This window comes from Prionailurus viverrinus, chromosome A3 (assembly GCF_022837055.1).
Source record: "Prionailurus viverrinus isolate Anna chromosome A3, UM_Priviv_1.0, whole genome shotgun sequence".
In the NCBI taxonomy this organism is placed as follows: domain Eukaryota; kingdom Metazoa; phylum Chordata; class Mammalia; order Carnivora; family Felidae; genus Prionailurus; species Prionailurus viverrinus.
In genome coordinates this window covers 18,087,639-18,109,737 of record NC_062563.1, presented here as the reverse complement: position 1 = coordinate 18,109,737, position 22,099 = coordinate 18,087,639, and the positions used below count along the sequence as shown (strand labels likewise).

The following is a 22,099-nucleotide window of genomic DNA, read 5'->3' as shown; positions in this document are numbered from 1 at the left end:
GTCTCTGTTAATACTGTGCATTATAACCACTTAGGCAGGGATAGGAAATAAAGCCTGTCCAGACCATTAGCTCATTTGATCTTCAGAACAACCCCATAGGATTAGCCACATCTCACAGGTGAGAAAGGAAAGGCTGAGCTTTGTTGCGTCTCCAAGGCAAACAGCACATAAATGGGACCCAGTTTTTCTGCTTCCCAGTCCACAAAAACAAGATGTATGTACCCATGAGACTGGGAACTTCTGGGGCAGACTGAAGTCACAGAGAATCAAAGTACACCAAGAGATGCACATTTATCTCAAAGTAGACTCTCATATCTCAAACTCAAGATACTTCAAATTCATTCCTGGAAAAGTTACTATCTGGACAGACCTGGTTGGGAGAAAATTGAGGCTAGACCAGAAAGAGCTGGGCAGGGGGAGGAGGAGGGGAGAAGGAAGTGGCTAGAACCATGTGTGGGAACTGACTTCAAAAAGGTCTCCTAAAAGTTGCTCAGTTTCCATTTGAAAAGTAAAAAGGGAATGAAAAGTTAATAGAGGATCCAGACAAGGCTTGGGGTACAAATATACCAAAGAATCCTGCTTAAACTGCCTTCACTGTTTCCCCATGCAAAAGTAAATGGTTATGCCTTAAGCCTTGGAGGACCATGCTCAGACTTTAGGAAGTATGTCCCAAGGAATAAACTGGGACTATGGCAAGCTTGTGGGCATGAGCGCCTATGAGCATATCCCCCCAAACAAACATTAAAATGTAGAACTTCTCATATGTGAGTGGCTAATAAATACCTTCAAACATCAAGGTTAAAGCCTTAAGGCTTGAGCCTGCCACCTTAATTTTCATTGAAAGCTCCCAGAGCCCTAAGGTAGTAAGCCAAGGGACCACAGGGGTGGCCTAGCAACCCTTTGGCTGCACATTTCTTTGGGAGAGGATGTCCAGCAATTCTTTTTTTATTGTTTATTATTTTTGAGAGAGAGAGACACACACACACACACATACACAGACAGAGAGCAAGCAGGGAAGGGGAAGAAAGAGAGGAAGACACAGAATCAGAAGCAGGCGCCACGCTCTGAGCTCTCAGGACAGAGCCCAACACGGGGCTCAAACTCACAGACCGTGAGATCATGACCTGAGCTGTAGCTGGCCGCCCAACTGACTGAGCCACCCAGGTGCCCCAGATGTCTAGCAATTCTAAAGGGAGGAGGCCAGGGAAGAAGATGACCAGGACTGTAGTAATGAGTCTCTATTTCAAAACTCAACAGGGTGGTCATGAAAAGGAGGTATGTTCTATTACCTAGGTGCATACAGAAACCCATTCTAGACCATTCTGAGGTCCACATGTGATCAAGGGAACCAGGAGTAAAGGATGGAGCCAATCATCCAGCCAATATCCAATATCCTGGTAAGTAACTTGATATATCAGGGAGGGGCTTCAGGCTCCCTTCTTATAATGCTCCTGTAAACCTTTATATCTCCATGTAGTCCTGATTCTGCATTGGTCTGCATTCAAAGAAATCCTCTCCAAACAGCCAAAGGTACTACAAAAAAAAAAATACTTTAACTTGTATCTTTTGCAAACTGTAAGGGAATCCTGTTTGAATCATCCCCCAACAGGGGCTCCTGGGTGGCGCATTTGGTTGTGTGTGACTTCACCTAAGGTCATGCTCTCATGGGTCCCTGAGTTTTAGCCCCCTGCATCAGGCTCTGTGCTGACAGACAGCTCAGAGCCTGGAGCCCACTTTGGTTTCTGTGTCTCCCTCTCTCTCTGTACCTCCCCTGTTCTTACTTTGTCTCTCTCAAAAATAAATAAACGTTAAAAAAATTGAATCACCCCCCAACATTTCAGACCCCTTTCTGCAACCTTATATTTCTCAACATCCTCTCTATCCATTACAAAACAACCAAGCAACAAAACATCCCTCAGACTATGTCTCTACCCCTCTATTGCCCACCCCCACCTTTGGAATGTAAATTGTTTAGCTGCTTTCATTAAGTCCTTCCCTTGGTCCTCTGTATCTCTAGCCCATTCTCAGTTGGTTTTCTATTTTAGTATCACAAAAGAAAACACCTAAAAGCAAGAGAAAGACTCTCTTTAGGGAGTCACAAGGAAGCCCTATAAGGCCAATGATGATGAACTCTACAGAACAATCGAGGGACATCTCATGTGTACTGAAACCTTTTGTCTGAAGCTTTGGGGAAGTTTTCAAGCCAGCTGAATCCCTTAGTAGCAGAGAAAACAGGAAACCACTACTCCCATGTCTGTAGAGGTGAGGAAGAAGACCCAGCTCAAATCAGTGGAGAGGACGTAGCAGGCATTTGACTTCTGAGAGTTCCTGCAACCAGGAACGAACTCTAGGTCACACTGGGACACTGAAGAGACGCTGACACACCAGGGTCCTGAGTTGTGATGATCTGCCTATTATTTGGGGGTTTCTTTTTGTGTAATATCTCTTCTTTTTAGGTAGCTGTGGGCAGCATTCTGGCCAGCAGTAAGATAGTGACAGACTCAATTGAACAATGAAGTTTTCCCCATACTTCTACACAGGGCTGGAGTAAGAAGACCTAAGGGAGCTCACCAAATGCTCCACTGTCTTTTGGGGGCATCTCTAGACATCAGAAGACACTGTAGGTTAGAAAGTGTGTAGACCTACCTTTATGCTCTCTTTCTCCTCTCCTCTCCTTTCCTTGCCCTACACCTATCTGTAAATTATCACTATCAAGTAGGTCAGCAAAAGGTCTTCTTTTCTCCAAAAGATACTGTATATGCAAACACTGATCAACCTCCACCTCCACCCATCTGCCTCACTGCCAAAACATCTGAGTTTTGCTTCTCGGGACAAATGGTGGTCATGTGATGCCTGTTGGTTGGGTCTGATGGACAGTTTTGATAGAGGTGAGAGATGATGAAGACACGCAATAGAGGTTAAAGCCACACAAAGGGCTCTCTTTATACTTGTTCCCACCCTGGAAACAGAAAGCCCTTTCCTCCCTCCTGAGAAGTCACACATTGCAGAAATAGCTGTGGAGAAGGAAGTGAAATTTCTTCACAAGCTCACAGACGGTGGTGACGTGGGTTAAGCCAGGCTTTAGAAAGAGCAAAATTGGAAGAGCTTATCTGACTTACAAATCAGTGGCAAAGAATGAGAACATTTCAGGTCTATCAAAGAGGAATGAGATTCTATTAAATCAGTTACTTTTTCCAGGTAGACAATCCCCAGCTCACCTCTGCCTCTAATGCGTGTGTCTCTAAGAAACATGTCAGCAATCTTACATGTGACCATCGCCCCCAGAGAAATCAGACTTCATGTTTGACTTCATCTAATAGCTGACTTGTCACTGATACCTGCAATATGGTCATACGGTTGATGATGATATGACAATGCAATGCTGTCCTCAATGCTTTGGGAGCTCTTGCTCCCCAATATTAATGTAGTACCTACCCTTCCCCCTCTCCAACCAGAAAATCAGTAGCTGGATAAGAACCTTAACTCTCCAGTTATTCTGCTGAGAGCCTGAAGAAAGGAGTGGTTCTGTTAGACAAAAGATGTCAAGAAAAGGACAAGGTCCTACCAGTAAGATATCCTGGCCAGAGGGAGGACTGGCTGATTCAGAACAGAGTCATGAAAGACACAGGGATATTCTGGAGCCGAAATGGCTAAGAGAAGGCTGACTGCCATGTACAGCGGGAACCCCAGTATTTCTGACTCACTGATAATTGGAAAAGGGGATTTTTAAAAAAACTTTCCTTATACTCATGAGAGTCCTTAGATAGAAGCGGCACTTTGTCTTTAGGGCATTCTGTCCCTTTGTTTTCTGGTGAGACACAAATTTCACGAGCACTTTTCCTTCCACAGATGGAAGCAAGTCCCTGGTCCTTGTTACTGGGTTTGCTCTGAACTCTGTCAGTAACCAGACATCAGAGCTTCAGGCTGTGGCTTGTTTAATGATGTAAAAGTATCTTCAAGTTGGTGGCAGGGCGCACTGAAGCACATAATGTAATGTAGATAAAGGTTCTGTTTGCTTTGGCAGAGGAGGGGAGCAGGAAGGTGGAGACCAAGGTTGGGACCACGATGTTGAAATTGAGAAGACATGAGGGTGCGTAGTAGACATGGATACATGGGGGCAGTCCAGGGGCTAAGGAGAGGTGGGCCCCAGGACTTCCGGTTTGGAGGAATAACAGTGCATCCTGGGACAGTGACAGCTGATATTCATCAGCTTTCCTGGATGAATGGCTCCTTTCCCTCTCTGCAATTCCCCTGCGTTAGCCTCAAGCCTTGTGAATGTCTGAAAACAGAAGATGTCAGTGTGTTGAATCTTGGAGATAAGGAGGAGCCTGTACCTGGCTTTCATGAGCCATGCAACATGTGATAACTGTGTTAGTGGACCAGAGACGCCCAGGAAGACATCCGTTCAGAAAGAACAAGTAGCAACAATCCAGCTGGGAAGGCCTTATGGGACATGGAGTAGGAAGGAATCTTCCCTTGGGACTATCACCCCATGGGAGGCTTTATCTCTGCCATGCAGGGGGCAGTGTAGGATGCTGCTGGAGGACCAAAGAGAAATCAGGGTGAGTGAAAGCAAAAAGAATAAAGCATTACTTTCCTGCATCTGTATTTCTGGGGCTCCCTAGTAACCTTGATGAGACATGATCAATCACAACAGAGCAGCTAACTCTGAGAAGATTCACGACATGGAACCCCATGGCACACCAGGGTGGCCCAGCCATAGGGATCGATGGTTCCCTAAGAAACTGACCATCACAGGGCCACTTGCCAAGCAGGCAGCACACACCTTTCAGATGCCAACACAATGAGCCACAATTAGCTCAATTACTTCAGGACTTGAACACTCACAGAAGAAGGTGCTTGCTCCGGAGAGATCAGCAGAGCAAAGACCTGGCCACACGGCAGCGTTGGGCCAGCTGGGGTCAGCAGAGTCTGCAGGGCAGCACCAGACACTCACCTCCTTTTGATGGTGAGCATGACGCCCAGGAGAATGATGATGAACATGAGGAGGCCAGCGATCACACCAGCCATCTTCACGGTGTTGTCTACCTGCTTCTCTGGCTCCACGGTGTTAGAATTCTGAGTGGAGGCACCTTCAAGGGGAAAGAAGAAGAAAGATGTGGAAAAGGCTCACACATACGACCAGAAAACAATTATAATGACAATAGGTTCCACTTACTGAGCGCTGACTATGTGCCAGGCACTGTGTTAAGAGCATGACACATATTGTCCCTTGTACTCTTTTTGAGGATCAATCCTTTGTGATATTGGATTATACCTCCCCCTTTTTGAGGTGCAGAGAAATGAAGTGAAAGTCCCAAGTTTGCACAACTGCTGTGACAGGGAATCCCTATCCTCTGGTGAGGTCAAGTGGAGCGTTTCATCCCTCACACTGATTTGTCCCTCGAATCAAACCATGGATCTATTTACAGTTTTATTCTTGGGTTCATGAAATCATCCCAAACCCAACTTTATTCTTTCTGGTAAATGGTGAAAACAAGAGCTTTGTGTTAAGGTAACATGATTAAAATCACTCAAATTTTAAAGGTAAAAGCATAAAGTTTTTGTTTTGCCTTCTATGAAACAAACGGTGTGTCAGAAATTTGGTGCATTAAAGCTAATTTCCTGGGGTTCAGAAAACACTTCTATGTGACTAACTCCATTTCTGGAATTTAATGCCAATGTTATGTGCTCTGCCAGGTACAAACTCTCTGATTCGGTTCCAGGTAGCCAAAAAATACCTCAGCCTGGCCTCTTCAGGCAATGTGCCGGGGATCAGAGGCCACTTCTCATTGTAGACACCTACAGGAACACTTCTGGAGAGTGGTCCACGGGTTACCAGCACCCTGAGTGAATTCCTTCCTGCTGCCGTTCATATTCCCCAGCACCACATTTGTGTGCAGCAGGTTAAGTCCAAAGACTCCTCTGCCTGGCACATCCCTACTTCCCAGTTTCTGCCACTTCAGCACCAGCTCATCCTTCATCACCATCTGCGTCTCCTCTGGTTGCCTGTGCCCCTGGGAGAGTGCCTCTCTCTCTACTAAATCCTAACTCTCTGTAACACTTTGCACATACCTCAATATACTGATATTATTAGCTATTTGTTTCTCCATCTGTCTCCTCCAGTGCTCTGCCAGCACCTTGGGGGGGAGATTATGCCTCCTTTATCTTTGTTTCCTCATGGTAGTACCGAGCCTGGCTTGTACTAGGTGTTCTCTTAATGTTTGCGGTTGTTCGACGTTTAGCTGAAGGGAAGACACTGCTGCCCACACACATTTGTTCTCATGGAACCAAACTGAATTTCTCCTTTTTCAGCCACGTGCTCACAGAACTCAGCTGAACTGAAGGAAAGCTAATGCCCATAAGCTACGATTCTGATTCCCCAAGCCCACTGATGTTTAAGAACAGCCCTTCAGCACAAGGATGCATCCCCTCTTCTTGTTTAAGAGTGTCAAGTGTTTCCCCCATCAGAGCACATTCCCCAAACTCTCTTGTAACTGGGACAAGTCTCCCCCGTGGGAACGGCAAGTCTTCAAGAACAGGGAGTGTGGCTCTCAGCTCTCTAATGTCAGTGTCTCACACAGGCTGCCCTCCTCCTGTCGGCTTACACGTGACTGAAGGATATAAAGATGTTTGTTTGCTTCATTCATCTGCTACTGAGCACCCATGTACTGTGTGCCAAACAATGCTGTCTATGGGATGAGAGATCCTTCTCTTGGATGGACTTACGGGTCAGAGATTTTATTCAGTTCCCTTAATCAGCTAAAGGCAAGACCAGCTCATCAAATCCCAGGGCTGCCTGAGCAAGCTCTGCCTATCTCTGCCTCAGTGAGTTCATGGGGGAGTTAGCCAACCACCTCTTTGGCAGGGCTGGTCTCATATTCCAGCATGGGGGCTAGTTCCAAGGAACCATACATAGCCCCCATTTCCTAGTTTGGAGTCATGCTTTCTGAGATAAGGCTAGTCCACTGTGTACCAAACATCAAGGAAGCTGAACACCTCAGATGACAATTTCTTCAATTGTGTCAGTCTTTTTGTTTTGATTTGAAGGAAGGAAGTTGGCTCGGGAGCATTCACTGGCATAGCTGAACTTTATTTAGCACCTGCTGTGAGATCCTATTCTAGAGACTGGGGGTACAAAGGCAAAAGAGCCCTGGAGAGGATGTTATTACCCTAGGAACACTGTTACTGGCTTGGCTTAAAGAGATTCACACTTCATTCCTTCAGTAAATGATCACAAGCACAGGCATTCAGTGACACAGTGGTGAGTGAAACAGGCACAGTCCCTGCCCTCGAGGAGCCTACTGTGAGTGATGAGTGGGACTCAGGAGACGGAATTAATGAACTGAGAATCAATAATAGTAAGCTTGCAAATCTGTTAACAATGAGAAAAGAGAGGCACATGGCACTCGGGAAGCACACAATAGGGAAGTGAATCATTCCTGGGAAGACATGGGCAGAGAACACAAGAGGAGCAAGTGGGAGCTGTGGAAGGAACAGCACTGGCTGAGGCTGTGTGATGGGGCAAGGAGACTGGTGCACTTGAGAAATGAAAGAAATAGAGAATAATGTGGGCAAGAAAGCAAGGAGAGCATGATGAGAGGGAAGCTGAAGAGGCAGCAGGGGCCCATCCACACAGGGCATCAGAAGCTACAATAAAAGCTTTTGTTCTTTACCCCATAAAATGCAGGGAGCCATTTAAGTGTTGTTCATGCAGCAATAATATGGTCAGATTTACTTTTCCGACTGATCATTCCAGCTTCAGTGTGGAGCCAAAGTGACTTGGAGAGACAAATTTTGAAACCATTGCAGGCATCTATGTGGGAGATGATAGCTGTGTGGATTTAGGAGATGGTGATGGCAATAAAAGAGATAATTACTGAAATGCATATAAATAAAACCTGCTGCTGGGATGGATGCAGAGAGTGAGGGGCAAAGAACTGTGGAGGACGACTACAACTTTTTGGTTTTCATAAGAAGGTGGGTGATGGTGCTGTTTATGAGCTCAAGAAACAATGGGCAAAGTATAACTGTACAGAGAGAATGGGTGTGTTTGGGGCAATCTGAGCTGGAGATCTACTCTAGAAAAGGAGGCAGTTAAAAGTGCAGGTCTGGAGCTCTGGAAAGAAGTCTGAGCTGGAGGTAAAAATGTGTGATTTATGCATACAGATAGATGGTATCTGCAGCTCGGGGTTGATGGAGACACCCAGGGAAAGAATAAAGAGTAAAAGGAGAAGGAGGCTTAGAGAGAGAGTAGAGAGTCTACAGCACTTAGTGAGTGGGTAGACAATGATATGCCTGCACAGGAGGCAGAGGAGGAGTGGCCAGACAGTTAATAAAACAACCCAGGAGTGTAGAGTGCCCTAGAGCCAAGAGAAGAGTGTTTCAAGAAGGAAGGAATAATCAGCTGGGTCAAACACTGCTCCTAGGATAGAATCAAGCTCCATCCAAAGGAAAGTGAAGGTGTTGGATATGTGTTAGAAACCCTTTCCCAACTAAGTTCCAAGACGTCCCTAGATTTAAGTGGTGACCATGAACCAACAATGGAACATACTTGAACCAGGGAATCTATCTGGAAAGGCCAGCCAGTGGTTTAGAGAGATTTAGTGAGCTCAGCCGACAGGCATCAGGGCTGAAATCACAAACTCTATACAGGAAGTGATGAGGAGGAGTTATACTTGGCTGGCCCAACCAGACTCCAGGTACAGGGACAGGAACAAGCCCTGGGACATGGCCAACCCAATGTCCACTTTAGCACCCTTTCAAGGGCATTTGCTTGAGTCACTGTGGAACTGTACCTCTGTTGAAAAAGTAAGCATGCCAACAGCACTTAAAGGTGGGTGGTACAGGTACAGAGGAAATGTCTCTGGGACTGAAGGCCAGAGAGCATTCCCATGTGGCTCCTTCATCTGAGAGGAAGAAAAGAGGGACAGAGACAGAGCATGGGCTAGCCCTGAGCCTGGTGCAGAGTCAGACGAATCTACATGAGGCCTTACATATAAGTTCTCAACAGAGCAGATGAGCAGACGAGACTTATGGGGAAGCACATAAGGGTTGGCTCATGGTGGGGTCTCCTAGCAATACAATGGGCTGTCTCAGGCAGGCACTGAGCTCATCATCAAACAGAAGCTCAATTACTACTACTTAAAAAAAATCAACTTAAGGGGCACCTGGGTGACTCAGTCGGTTAAGCATCTGACTCTTGATTTTGGCTCAGATCATAATCTCACACCTTTGTGAGATGAAGCCCCGCATCGGGCTTTAAGCAGACAGCATGGAGCTTGCTTGAGATTCTCTCTCTCCCCCTTTCTCTTTGTCCCTCCCCTGCACATACTCTCTTTCTAAATAAATAAATAAGTAAATAAATAAATAAAATGTTAGCTTAAATGTACTGATCTATTACTGGGTGCCAAGTAATGTGCCCAACACTTTTCATACATGAAGTCATTGAAACTTCTAAAAACTCAGGAGGTACTAGTTTTGTTTCCCCTTTTATATAGATTAAGAAACTTCACAGAAGGGTTAAATGACTTGTCCAAGACCATATAACTAGTGAGTTTCAGAGATGGGACTTTGTGTACAGGGCTCACCCCCTTATCACTATAATGAACTGTCCTTGACAGAGGTGTAGTTAAGGACATGCCAGGACTGGGTCCACAAAGAAGTTTGGCCATCTGACTCACTGGCCAGAAATCCAGAGGAATTTTTCAGAGGAAGAACTGGAAGCAACATGGGAGGTGTGTTACTTTTGCTCTAAGCCACCCTTTTCATGAGAGTCAAACTTCATATTGTATCAGTCTCCCAGTCCCTTAAAAAGCCCTCTTTCTGGCCTTGGGTACTTTCTATCCACTAAGCAGGGACAAGCCTAGTAACTGAGAGAAGAGGGAGGGACTTGGATGTGTCCTCTTCATCTCTGCCATCCACTGGGAGCCAGCCTGAGAATAGTCCACGTAAATCAGAACCGGCAGCTATGCACCAGGTGGTAAATTTATCCAACTGGAGTAGCTTCAAGCCTCTACCTAAGTCCCTTGTGTGATGTAATCATCAAAAACAATCTTATGAACTCAGCCCACACTGACAGGAAACTACTGTCTCTACATGAGGTTGCATGCCCAACTTTATATCTTAGCCAACCGGGCCCTCTGAGCTCTGAACACTCCCAAAGGCCAAACCTGTCCTCTCAAAGATGTTGCTGCTGCCCTCTGTCCTCTGTCCATGAAATCACTGATGTCTTAGAATCCAGATTCCTCCCAGCTCCAGCTCAGAGTTCACATCTGGCTTTCAGTGTACTACCTACTCACTGCTGCATATGGAAACCTGGTGCCCAAGGAATAGCTCTTGGTCTCTTGAAGCCTTCCCCTCTCCCTCAGTATTTCCTCCATACATAGAGTCCAGTCACCATGCTCCATCTCCCTACCATCTCCTCCCATGCTGTCAAACAACCATCGCAGTTTATATTCCCCAAGGATTCCTGATATCCACCAAGGGCAATTAGCTTTGCTTAACACTGTACTAGTCAGTTCACTCTGGTGAGGCTTATCCAGTTGTTGACTCTACCCTTGGAGAGGGGGCTCCAGGGTAAAGACAGGTCAAGAGGCTTGCCATTCAAAGTGTGATCTAAAGACCAGAAGCATCAGTATCACTTGGGAGCTTATTACAAATGCAGAATCTCAGGCCCCATTCCAGATGTAATCAATCAGCACCTGTATTTTAACAAGGTATGTAGGTTATTCAAGTGCATACTAAAATCAGAGATCACTGACTTTGGAGGAATGGCAGTCAGAATAGGACTTCATGGCCTAGAGAGTGGAAGATTCACATGAGACTTAGTTCTTGCTTTCAAAATGTTGAAAAGCCACTGTGGATGACGGAATAATAGATTGATCCCTTTAATTTTAAAAATTGGAGCTAATATCACTGGGTAGAGTGATGGGGGTAAATTAGGGGCCAACACAAAGAAAGGTTTTTATGTGGAATCACTATCCAGCTGAGGCTCAAGCCTGTGATACAGTACTATAATGTAGAGAGGAGCATAAAAGCAGTCATAGTTCCCCAGTCCTATTCCAGAGTTGGCCCTCCTTTGTATCTGCCTACTTTGTCTCTACGTGTTCTCACCTCCCGGGCTTCTGGAATGCTTAACCAAGCCTTCAACACTTCACTGTCATAGGACAGTGACCTTTTTTCTTTGCTTATTGACCCTGCTTCCCACCTCAAGTCAGCATCCTTTGATTCCAGTGATACCCATGTCCTGGGTGAGAGACATTCTCCCTGTCATCTTTAGAGACATGAAACTCCCATGGGGTCAACCCCCAAGTCCCCAAGTTACCCACAAAAGCAGGAGAATGTGTCACCAACAATGAAAGACACTATCTGGAAACTTGGTATTCTCCCATCATGTAGAGGGCCTCTACAACCTCTTACAACCCTTCTGGGATTGAGATTCTATGGTTTTATGAGATCAGTCAAAAGCAATGGGTTTCAGATCAGAAATACATGAATTTGCATCCAGATTCCATCCTGATTGGTTGTGTGACCTTGACCAAACCTGTTAACCACCATGTGATTTGATATCCTCATTTGTAAAATACGGAGTAAATGCCAAGTTCACAGGGATTTTCAAAGAATCAAATGTAAGAACAGAGGTAAAAAAGTTTGACAAACTCTGAGGAACTGCTCACACATGGGGCAAAATGATGGCATGGCCTTGGAACTAGTTCCAGGGTTGGTAGGTGGGCGTTTCTATGTCTATAAACTGTGGGTGCACTATGGGTACTGGGGTGACGCTTCCTTGCAACCTGCTGCCTGAGTTCATCTAATCCTTAGGATGAAGGGAGGCAGAGACCCCCAGAGTGATTCACTTAACTCTCTTCCTATAGGCAAGGCCTGTATCAGGCTTACATCTGGATGACTTAATGGCAGCAATAACAAAATGTGGCAACAAGGGATTAACGATTCATTCTCAAAGTGCTCTCACTGGCTACAGGCCCAATTCTATAGCTTTATTTCAGAGAACTTCCCTGTAAAGATATGGAGCAAAAATAGAAGTCTCAGATAAAGAACGTCTAATTGCAATTGACAAAACCAAGTAAATCCCAGTGGATGCATAACCCATGCTGGTGATCATTGCTGATGGTAAAGAAAGGAAGTTGGCTCTCGGGAACACAATTCCTAATAGCCGCAGTCTTTAAAATACACAGTCGCCTCCTAGCTATCTAAGGGCATATTATCCCCAAATCTTACTGTGCTGGCAGTTCACCCCTGTCTACTTAATGACTTCTCTTGTTGGAGAGTTTTTCTGTCTTTACTCTGGCTTTGCACGCATCTGGCACCCAGGAGAGAAAACCTTTCAAACTCTGACTCTGAGCTGCTACCTCAATGCCAGTGAAGGTTTTAAGGATTGCAGACATCTCTGATTATGGGGGGTTTGCCAAGAGGAGGCAACAGGGAAAAGATGAGAAAGCTGGGCAACTTTCTGGCTCTTCTAAAGTCAGGTATGTACCATATCCCTTCTTGATTTTGCTGGAAGCGAATTCTCAGAATGGTAGGCTATTTTTAAGATGGAATTTAAGTCCAAGATAGGAAAAAAGTTGGTAGGAAAGCATCTGGATACTTCATTAGATTCAAGCCTCCAGACTTTACAAATTGCATCCCAAGGCATTGAGAGCATTTGTAATTGTGATCATGAACTACTTTGGCAGTCTTTGAGGATTGAAATTGTAGCAAACAGGAGGGGTGCGAGAAGCCTGGGGAGAAACAAATGCTGTTGTTGACTTTTTTTTTAATGGGAAAATGTGGATTCCAGATATTTCACAAGAGTAAAGTGTGATGTTGATACAGGAAAAAAAACACACAGACTGGATGATTAAATCACATTTTTTCCCTTACCATTTACTACAGGAAGGAAGAATCACTAGAAATCAGCACAGGCTCTGCATCCACCAGTATCCAACCAGGAAAAGGGAAACGACTCCAAACATTTAAAATGGAACATATTTACTAGAGAATTGACACACGGGGATCAGGAGAAGATGGTGAGGCAACCGAGACAATAGCAACACCAGGAGTCATTACCCAACCTAGACCGGAGACAAAAGGAGGTGGTGGTATCATCAGAGCCCAGAGGTTGGGGTCACCCAAAAGAAGTTAGGATTCTGGAAGATCGCCAGAAGTGGAGTCATGGAGGGGACATGGTCACTGCCAAAGAAGGCGCCTGAAGCCAAGAGGGAAAGGCTTCTCCTTCCTCTTCCTGTGTAATTAATGTCTCCTTACTGGCCAAACCCAGATACCAGTTGACATGCGGCCCAGGAAACACAGCCTGCAGGGGTCACCTGTACATCCCAGGCAGCAAGGGAAGAACAAAGGAGGGATGTGAGGCCAAACAGGCCAAGGGCCACCAAGGGCTTCCTATGAACAAGTGATGATATTCATCGCCACTTTGGAGAGATGTCTGGGCTTATAATCCAGGAGGAATGCCCAGGACCGTGTGTTAATTTCAGCAAGGTCAAGGCCAAGTTAGAGAAATTGTGGCTGGCTTTCGGGACAGCTAGGTGTTAAACTAGGTTGCTCAGCAGGTACTGCTTACTGGTATTTTGATCTAGAATATTATCTTGATCAGCTAGATTAAGACGCCTTTGTATATATGCCTGTCCCTGCTGAGTTTGCCACCTGCTGTATCACGCAGCTCCATTTTATACCTGCTTTTCTTGAAATTATCTCCCCTCATGCCCTCTTGCCAACATATCATATTCTAATATGGAAGGGATTGATGAACATGTCATGTGGATCTTGTTATATGGGTCAAATTATACAGACTTTGCTCAAATGATATTTAAACTTGACCTTTTTAACTTAAGTTCACTCATCCTTTTCACTTTCCTTGTATATCAACCACCATCTCTAAGCCCTTAACACACTGAGTTCAGTTTTATTATTAATCTCTGGGCTTTCCCTATAATTCCTTTCTTGATATTTAGCCACCACAGCATCTCATATAATTATACAGGGAGACAAGCCTAGATCAAGTTTAAGTAACTGTTGTCTACTTTATTCCTAATATTCTTTCTCTGGTCTCAAGATGATAATTTTTAAAAATTTCTGACTACCTTCCCCACACCTGGGAACGGTGCCTCCCTCACTAGGTCTGGTTGATAATGGAGCACTTGAGAAGGATTATTCCATCATTCTTCTAAGTGACATCACCTAGGATGTTTCTCAAGTAATAAATAAATTGCTTCAATTCATCATATGACAGTAATTGCTTTTAGCCAAGATTTAACTCTGAGTCAATGTCAAGGAGCTGGAAAACACTACAGAGACACGGGTTTTTCAAAGATAGCTTTAGCCTTGTTGGGGAAAACCATTTAATAAGTACTGAGTTAAGTGTAAAGAAGATACAGATTTCTAATATCCCAGCCTCCCTCAATATCACCCAGCTGGTTCTAAGAGGTTGGAATTGACTTCATCACAGCCTATACAACTAAAACTGCTAAATATTGCTGACAGAGGTTGCCTTCTTTTGCAGCTTTAAATGGAGGTTAGCACCTCATGAGATGGGAATAGCTTTAATTGATTGTTTGAAAGCACTCCGGCCACTCAAATAAATTGTTCCTCAAATGCTGATTCTGCTTGGTCCTATGCATCTCCTGAATCTGTTTCTGGGTGGACCTTGCTTTACACAGCAAATGCTCTGTGTAGGTCAAATTCTAATTCAGTCGTGTTACATACAGTAGAAAAGCTGGCTATGTAAAACCCTTATGGTTAATGTGTTCTGGGTGCAGGAGAATTGGTCTTCTGAATTTTTTTTTATGTGTTCATAATTCTGCATTATACTTATTTAAGAGGAGTCATGCCTGATTGATGCCAGACATTGTCATTATTGACACATCCCTTGTAAGGTATCCACGTTCCAGGGCTTCACCACTGGTGAGCTGAGAATCCCTTCATACTTCCCTATACCCTCAACTGTTCCTTCGTGTGCCCAGAAGCCCACAGTGTGAGTGCCAAGACCCTAGCCCGTGACCAGAGAAGGGCCACAAGCAATGGCTAGAGCTGGGTGCACTCTGTAGACTGCTACAGTTAAGGTTAAAGACCAAGATGTGGCTGAGGTAGGCATCAAATCTAAAGGAGGCATCAGGAGCCAGCCTGTGTGGGGTTTAGGGCTCTGCCTGTACCTACCCACAGTGAGAGGTCAGCCTATGCCTAGAGTTCTGACAGGACTTTGGCCAGCAGTGATACTTAGCCCATGTAATGGGACTGGATGGAGCCAAGTGACCTCCAAATGGACTAAACCCATTACCCTGATCTCATTAGCACCAACTCAACTCTTGGCCGCAGAGAAAAAGTCCTGGACACTGCCTGATGAGTGGTGTTAGGATTACAATGCTGACAGTGAGGACAGCAAGGTGCTGGGCATGTGAGGTAATTAAGAGACAGTCCTGCTGTCTAGGAGCTCATTACCTGGCAGGAGAGAGAAGTCTCCAAGCTGAAAATCAAAGCTATTACAGGTGTATACAGCAAAGGGCATGCATGACTGCTTAGCCAAAGCTAGATTACAAAGTTGGTTTTCACATGTCATCAGTGGTATGGGACATGTCATGGGCTTCCCTGAGACCATCCAGTGGCCTCCTCTCTCCCTTCCCCACCCTGGCTCCCTACGGTCCAGGCGAGGCTCGCCCTGCCAACAAGGAAGAAGATGCTGAGCCATCTCAGTGCCAGCAGGACTGGCTCCCTGCTTGTAGAAATCTGTGCACTGAGCCTGAGCCTGAGCCTGGGGGGCTCAAAGCTGCTTAGCTGTGGCAGAGAGGAGCACCCACAGTTTGCACTGGGGATTAAGGGTTTAGTCTGAAGCACAGATGTAAGAGAGGAGAACACACACTCATTGGTGTGCCCTGTGGCCAAGTAGATGGTCCTGTTAGACTTTCCAGGCAGCCGGTGTGAGACAGTGCATGGTCACCCTGAATAGATCGTAGTTCTTCCTGTGGAGTTCAGGGAAGTCTGGGGCAGCTGTGGAACAAGGGAAGCCTTCTCCTGAGCAGTCACTGTAGCGGTGGGCACAAAAGCCCACTGGGATGGTATTCAGGCCAAACAAGGTCAGGACACAGAGAATAGGTTACCACTGCCTGAATGGTGAGGCAGAGGTCAAGGCCAGGGTGTGACCAGCAGCAAATGCTAGGACTACTCAAAAGCAGGAGGAAGAACCAAAAAGGAGAGGGTCAGAGCCACAGAGCAGAGGCTGGCTGTGAGCCAAACACAGAATACAGCCAACATGGAGGCCCCACAGGTTGGCCAAATAAATTCTCTGGGATGGCAACTCTTGGCCCTGGTCTCATGGAGGTCTGTCCACTGTAAGGGAACAGCCTTGAGGGTGGACTCCTTCCCGTTGCCCAGTGCTCTGGATTCCTGCGTTTCCAAGTGTATTAGTTCTATAGGGCTGTCATGAGAAGTTACCACAATCTGAGTGGCTTAAAGCAACAGAAATGTACTCTCTCACAGTTCTAGAGGGCAGAAGTCCAAAATCAAGATGTCCAGGCTGCCCCTGAGACTGGGTAGAATCCTCCCTTGCCTCCTCTGAACTGCAGGTTTGCTAGGCAATTTCCTCGGCAGCCCACTCCACCTCCGTCACCACAGCATCCTCCAGGTGGGTCTGTCTTCACATGATGTTTCCTTCTTGTACGGACATCAGTCTCATTGAATTAGAGCCTGCCCTCATGACCCATCTTAACTAAGTACATTTGTGAATACCCTCTTTCTGAATAAGATCACTTTCACAGGAACTGGGGTTAGGCCTTCCACATATCTTTTGGGGGAAGACACTGAATCCACAACACCAGGCTAAGCTCGGGCATGTTCTAAGCAGTCTGGGAATGGGCTGGGAATAGGAGGGAGGTCTTAGCATTTAGCTGAGTAAAATGCAATCACTAATAGGGGTTAGGGCCAATTAGATATGGGAAGAGGATAGGACACCCCTGCTTGGTCATGGGCTGAGCAGCGCAGGAGGCTTCAGGAAGGCCACTATGACTGGCTTTATTTGTCTGAACAGTACAGCAGGGTGTGCTGGGTCAAGGTGTCCCCAAGGCTCTTACTCAGAAACAGAATTCAGTTCTTTCCAACCGACTCTGGCCAAGCTGATCTCTCACGGGATGACCACATTACCTGACCCAAAGGGGGAGGAAGGGGGAGGAAATGCTAAGATCTGCCCAGCCTAGGTAGCTTTGCCCAGATCTTGCCTCTGGAACATGCTGCCTACAGCAAGCCTTAGAGCCTGGAAAGGAGGGGAGGCGTGGAAGGGAACAAGAAATCTATAGGAAGGATTAGTGGAAGCACGAGCGGGATCAGAGGGAACGACCGGTAAACACGCAGCACAGAATTCAGATTAGTGCAACGAAACTGAGCAAGGGTAATAAAACCAGCAGTGGGAACAGCATCGATTGTTGAGATTCCAGGCAAATCCACCATGAACATGTTTTCTTTCTTCTAGCCTTTGCCCCTTGGCTCTTGGAAGCAGAAACACTGAATCACCGTGTTCTGTACTAAAAGCTGATCTACCCTTCTCCCCAAAGGATGGATGGAAAGCAGCTCTGTGTTAGAGGCTAGGAGTGAGGTCCAGAGCATTTGCAGCCATGGCTGTTGCTTCCAGGGGCATGCTCAGAGGACTGAGATGTCTGTCCGGAGGTGCCTATGCATTCTGCCTCTAAGCCTGACCTCTCCTGGGTCAGCACCAGGTGAGCCCAAGACAGCCTATGCAGGGATGAACCAGTAGATTTAGGGGACCTCTATCCAGAAACTCCAGAGAATCATCCTCTAGGAAGCTTGGCAGATGGGGCTGCACAGAGTTCAAATACTGGATAGACAACCAGTGCTCAGTGACTCACAGTGAGCCTAACCAAATGGCAGATGGTAAGTCAGGTGAGGTGAGGCAGAGGATGGGGTGGGGAGAGCACCCAATACTTGGCACATGATCTATTACTGTCAATCATCCACTCAACCCATAAGTCTGCTCATGCATGGGGTTGTGTAAATGACCACTGTATGTGTCTGGGCACAGGCTAAGAAGTGACAGAAACCACACAGCTCCAAGAAAGTGTGGTTGGGGTGTGAATGTGGCCATGTTGATGAGGCCCCTCACTCGGGGCTGACTCAGGGGATCCTCTGTATACACTGGCCTGGCCAGTTGAGCATCGCCGCTCAGTGTAGCCCGAGACAGTGGGGGTCAGGGAAGGTTTTGTATAGACTTGATCGTAACGGGTGAGTAAGGTAGACAACAGAGGGAGAGCATCACAGCAAAGGGAGGGGCTGTGAGAAGGCAGGCCCTGCTGATGTAATCAGTGTGAACATGGCACAGGATGCCATGGCACAGGTGAGCTTGGCTGCTTCCTCCTATTTGGACCTCAATTTCCTCATCTGTAAAATGGGTTTATGATAATAATAAAAGCAACAGCACAAGTTTAAGCACTCAAAATGTATTATCTCATTTATTCCTCTTAACAATAGTTATTATTAGTATCCCCATTTTGCCTATAAGGAAATAGGACAATTGTAACCTCTCTGCGGCTCAAAGTCCCAGGGCTAGTCATTATGTGGTTTTGAAGCACAGTCCTGAGCCCCTTTGCTATGGTATTTCCTGGTTCTTGGCCCATAATCGGTATCCACTAATGGTGACCATGGGCACACAGCATGGTGGGTAAGAGTACAGACTCTCCAGAGAAATCTAGGTTCAGTTCCTGGCTTTATCATTTCTGAGCTGTGTGATTTTCAATCATCAGAGCCTCAGTTTCCTCATCTGTAAATGAGGATGCTAATAGCACCCTATGGGGTAGAGTTGGTGGAAAGCTTAACTGCATTAATGATGTGAAGCCCTCTGCACATGCCACAGGATGAAGGAAGTCTGTAACACACCTGGCTTGTTTCATTGTTCTTTTCCTCATCTTGCTAGACATCCCTGAAGCTCCCTCCCCCCCGCCCCGCCTCCCCAAGAGCTGCTGCCTCTCTCCAGCCAATCTGGCAGGCTGTCTCAGCTGTGGGTCCACCAAGCACAGTCTGTCACTGTAGGTGCTTGGGTTTCAGCCTTTTCCAGAGCACTACATCTGGTCCTAATGCTTCCAGCTCCTGTTCTCATACCATCCCTCAATCCTTGCCAGGGGGCATAGCATCCCTGCGGGGGTCCCTGAGGCCCCAGGGTGTCCCAGTCTGCCTAAGCCACCAGGCACCGAGCGGAGCCCTCAGGAGGCTGCTGCGCTGCCTCCCCATCTGCTCTGGGCCCACACACTTTTGTCTCAAAGGCTCAAAGTCTACCTAGTCCAGAATTTATAAGCTGGCCCTGGGAAGGTGGCTTTAGAAGCAGTTGCAAAGCAATCTCAGAGAAGTGTTTTATGGCCTGAATCCTGTTACTGCGGCAAGGCTCTGATTTTAAAAACTGCCAGGAAAACAACAATAGAGGGTTTCAACATGAAGTGAACGGGAAAGAAAGGAACAATAGAGGGGAGGTGTATCTGACACCCCCTTAAGCAGGAGCCATGCTAGAAACGCATCCATTTTCTCTGATGACCATCGCCACGAGTCCCAGGGGTGGGACTCTTCCACATCATTTCATGGATGAGGACCTGGGATCAGCAAGGCTGAATGATTTGCCCAAGTTCCCCCAGTTTTAAGGAACAGAATCTCCATATGAGGGCTTGTCCCAAAGCCCTTCTCCTTGTGACAGACTGACAGTGGGCACTGGGAAGAGCCAAGGTAGTGAATTGGAGTCTGACAGGGGTTCGGCTCAGGCAGACAGTTAGTGCATCACTCCAGCCTCCAAATGGACCCAGCGGTTCAGACTGGAGGCATGGCTCAGTTACTGCAGGGGCAGAGAAGGGGCATTCTTTCTCTCATGGTGGACCTGTGACACCCCAAGTCCTTCAGGTGAAATGTGAGCTAGTCATCTGTCCACTGCAGCCTCAAGTCAACAACAGAAAGACATCCAACACTGGCCACGAGAGATTTTACCTTATTTTTTCAAGGCCAGCATCCCTGTTCTCTACCCTCAAACCCACTTGTGACAACCAAATGCATTTCCAGACATTGTCAAGTGTGTGTGTGTGTGTGTGTGTGTGAAATCTGAATCAAGTAATTGAACATTTCCTGAGCCACTACTCTGTGAATATACACTTCTGTTCAATGACTAGGCACAAAGATGATCAAGACATTTTTTTTACCTCTAGATCTGCACTGTCCAGAATGGTAGCCACTAAGCCACATGTGGTTACCAAGCATCTGAAATGTGGCTAGTGTGGCTGAGGAACTGAGTTTTTAAACTTATTTTATTACTTATTTTAACTAATTTAAATTTTAAAACTATGCTAGTTTAAAATATGTTTACTTGTTAAACACAATGTTTATCTTTTTAGGGTGATATTTCATTTTAACTGTTTGAAATGTAGCATCTGAATTGAGAAGTGCTCTAAGTGTAAAATGTATACCAGATTTCAAAGACTTAGGGCAAAAAGAACATAAAATACCTTTCACTAGTGATTTTAAAATAATAACTGCATGTTAAAATGATGTTTTATATGCATTGGATTAAACAATACCTAGTAAAATTAATTTCATCTGTTATTTTTTTCTTTTTTAATGTGACTCTAAAAAAATGTAAAATTATAGGGGTGTCTCGGTTCAGGTCATGATCCCATGGTTTATGAGTCCGAGCCCCATATCAGGCTCTCTGCTGTCAGCACAGAACCTACTTTGGATCCTCTGTCCCCGCCACCCCCCCCCTCCCCAACTGCCTCTCCCCTGCTCTTGCACGGGCTCGCTCTCTCTCTCTCTCTCTCTCTCTCTCTCTCTCTCTCTCTCAAAAATAAACACTTCTGTAAAAATGTAAAGTTACAGACATGGTTCAAGTTCTATGTTTATTGAACATTGCAGCTCTGAAGGATTTCAAGAGGGGGAGCTACTGTCCCTCAGGGGACCGGGGGGACTGTCTGGAGATATAGTTGGCTGTCATAATTGAGGGACGAAGTGCTACTGGCATCTAGTGGGTAGAAGCCGGAGGTGCCGCTGACCATCCTAACACGCACATGGCAGCCCCCCACCACAGAGAATTGCCCACCCCAAGTGTCCCTAGTGCCGAGGGTGACAAGCCCTGTCCCTGAACATAGATTCTCTGAAGGTGAGGTCAGGAAGTCAGAGACCTGAAGAGCTAGTCAGAGTTAGCTGAGCAAGGAAGCTAAGGCTGCTATCATATTTCGCTCTCCCCATTAACTATGGCCGGGTGCACTGCTATCCCCACTTGTCCGGAAAAGAAGGGAGCCCAGAGAAAAGAAACCGCTTGCCCACCATCGCCAGGCCAGAACTGGGGCAGAGCCGAGAGCTGAACACAGCCTCGACTCCAAATGCCGGCCTGTCCCTGACACACAACGTGGCTCCACAGTTCTCCGAGCTGCTGCTGATCTGAAATGAGGCAGCCTGCGCTCACGGTCTAAACTCCTCGTCATTCACATCCGACAGTTATTATTTACACCAGCCCTTATTGCTACCAGGGGAAGAGCATTAACAAAAACACCCTTTGAAAGGGACATTCTGCTCAAAGAGAAACACTCGCAGGCACCTCACCCATCAAATGAGGCCGAGAAACCAATGGAACACGATGAAATAAACCTGTCAGAGGAGGAACATTCAGACACCTCAGAGGCAGGAGGTAAGAACAAATGTGCCTGATACAGAATTGGCTCTGTTTAAAGAAAACATTATCAGGCTGCTCGACTTGAATAGATCCCAGAGAACAATGGCCCAGTGGAAATGGAGCTCCCTCACCTGCTCTGGAGAAGCACGGTTTCTCAGTAAAGTGGGTGTGGGCACGGGGGTGGAGTCACTGGCCCCTCACTCTGACCACACAGCCCTGGGGGTGAGAGTGAGGGTGAGGCTGGTGGGCCTATGATGGGGGGATAGTAGGAGACTGACATTTCCTGAAGGCCTACTATGTGCTGCTGTGGAGCAGGGCACTCTCCAGGGTCCCCTAATAGTCATCGGTAAAATGACTGTGAAGTGTGACAATTAGATTTGCAGGTGAAAAAAGCCAATGCAACTTGCTTAAAGTCACACAGGTAATGAGTGGCTAGGAGGA

General features: G+C 46.3%; 1 protein-coding gene across 1 annotated transcript in view; it reads right to left on the bottom strand.

The window, feature by feature from the left end:
- The window catches only part of PTPRT (protein tyrosine phosphatase receptor type T), a 795,219-nt gene that overhangs the window by 167,064 nt on the left and 606,056 nt on the right, over window positions 1–22,099 (bottom strand). The window contains exon 16 of the mRNA XM_047852741.1: window positions 4,958–5,093. Within this exon, the coding sequence (XP_047708697.1) occupies window positions 4,958–5,093 (136 nt within the window). The remainder of the gene's footprint in view (window positions 1–4,957; window positions 5,094–22,099) is intronic.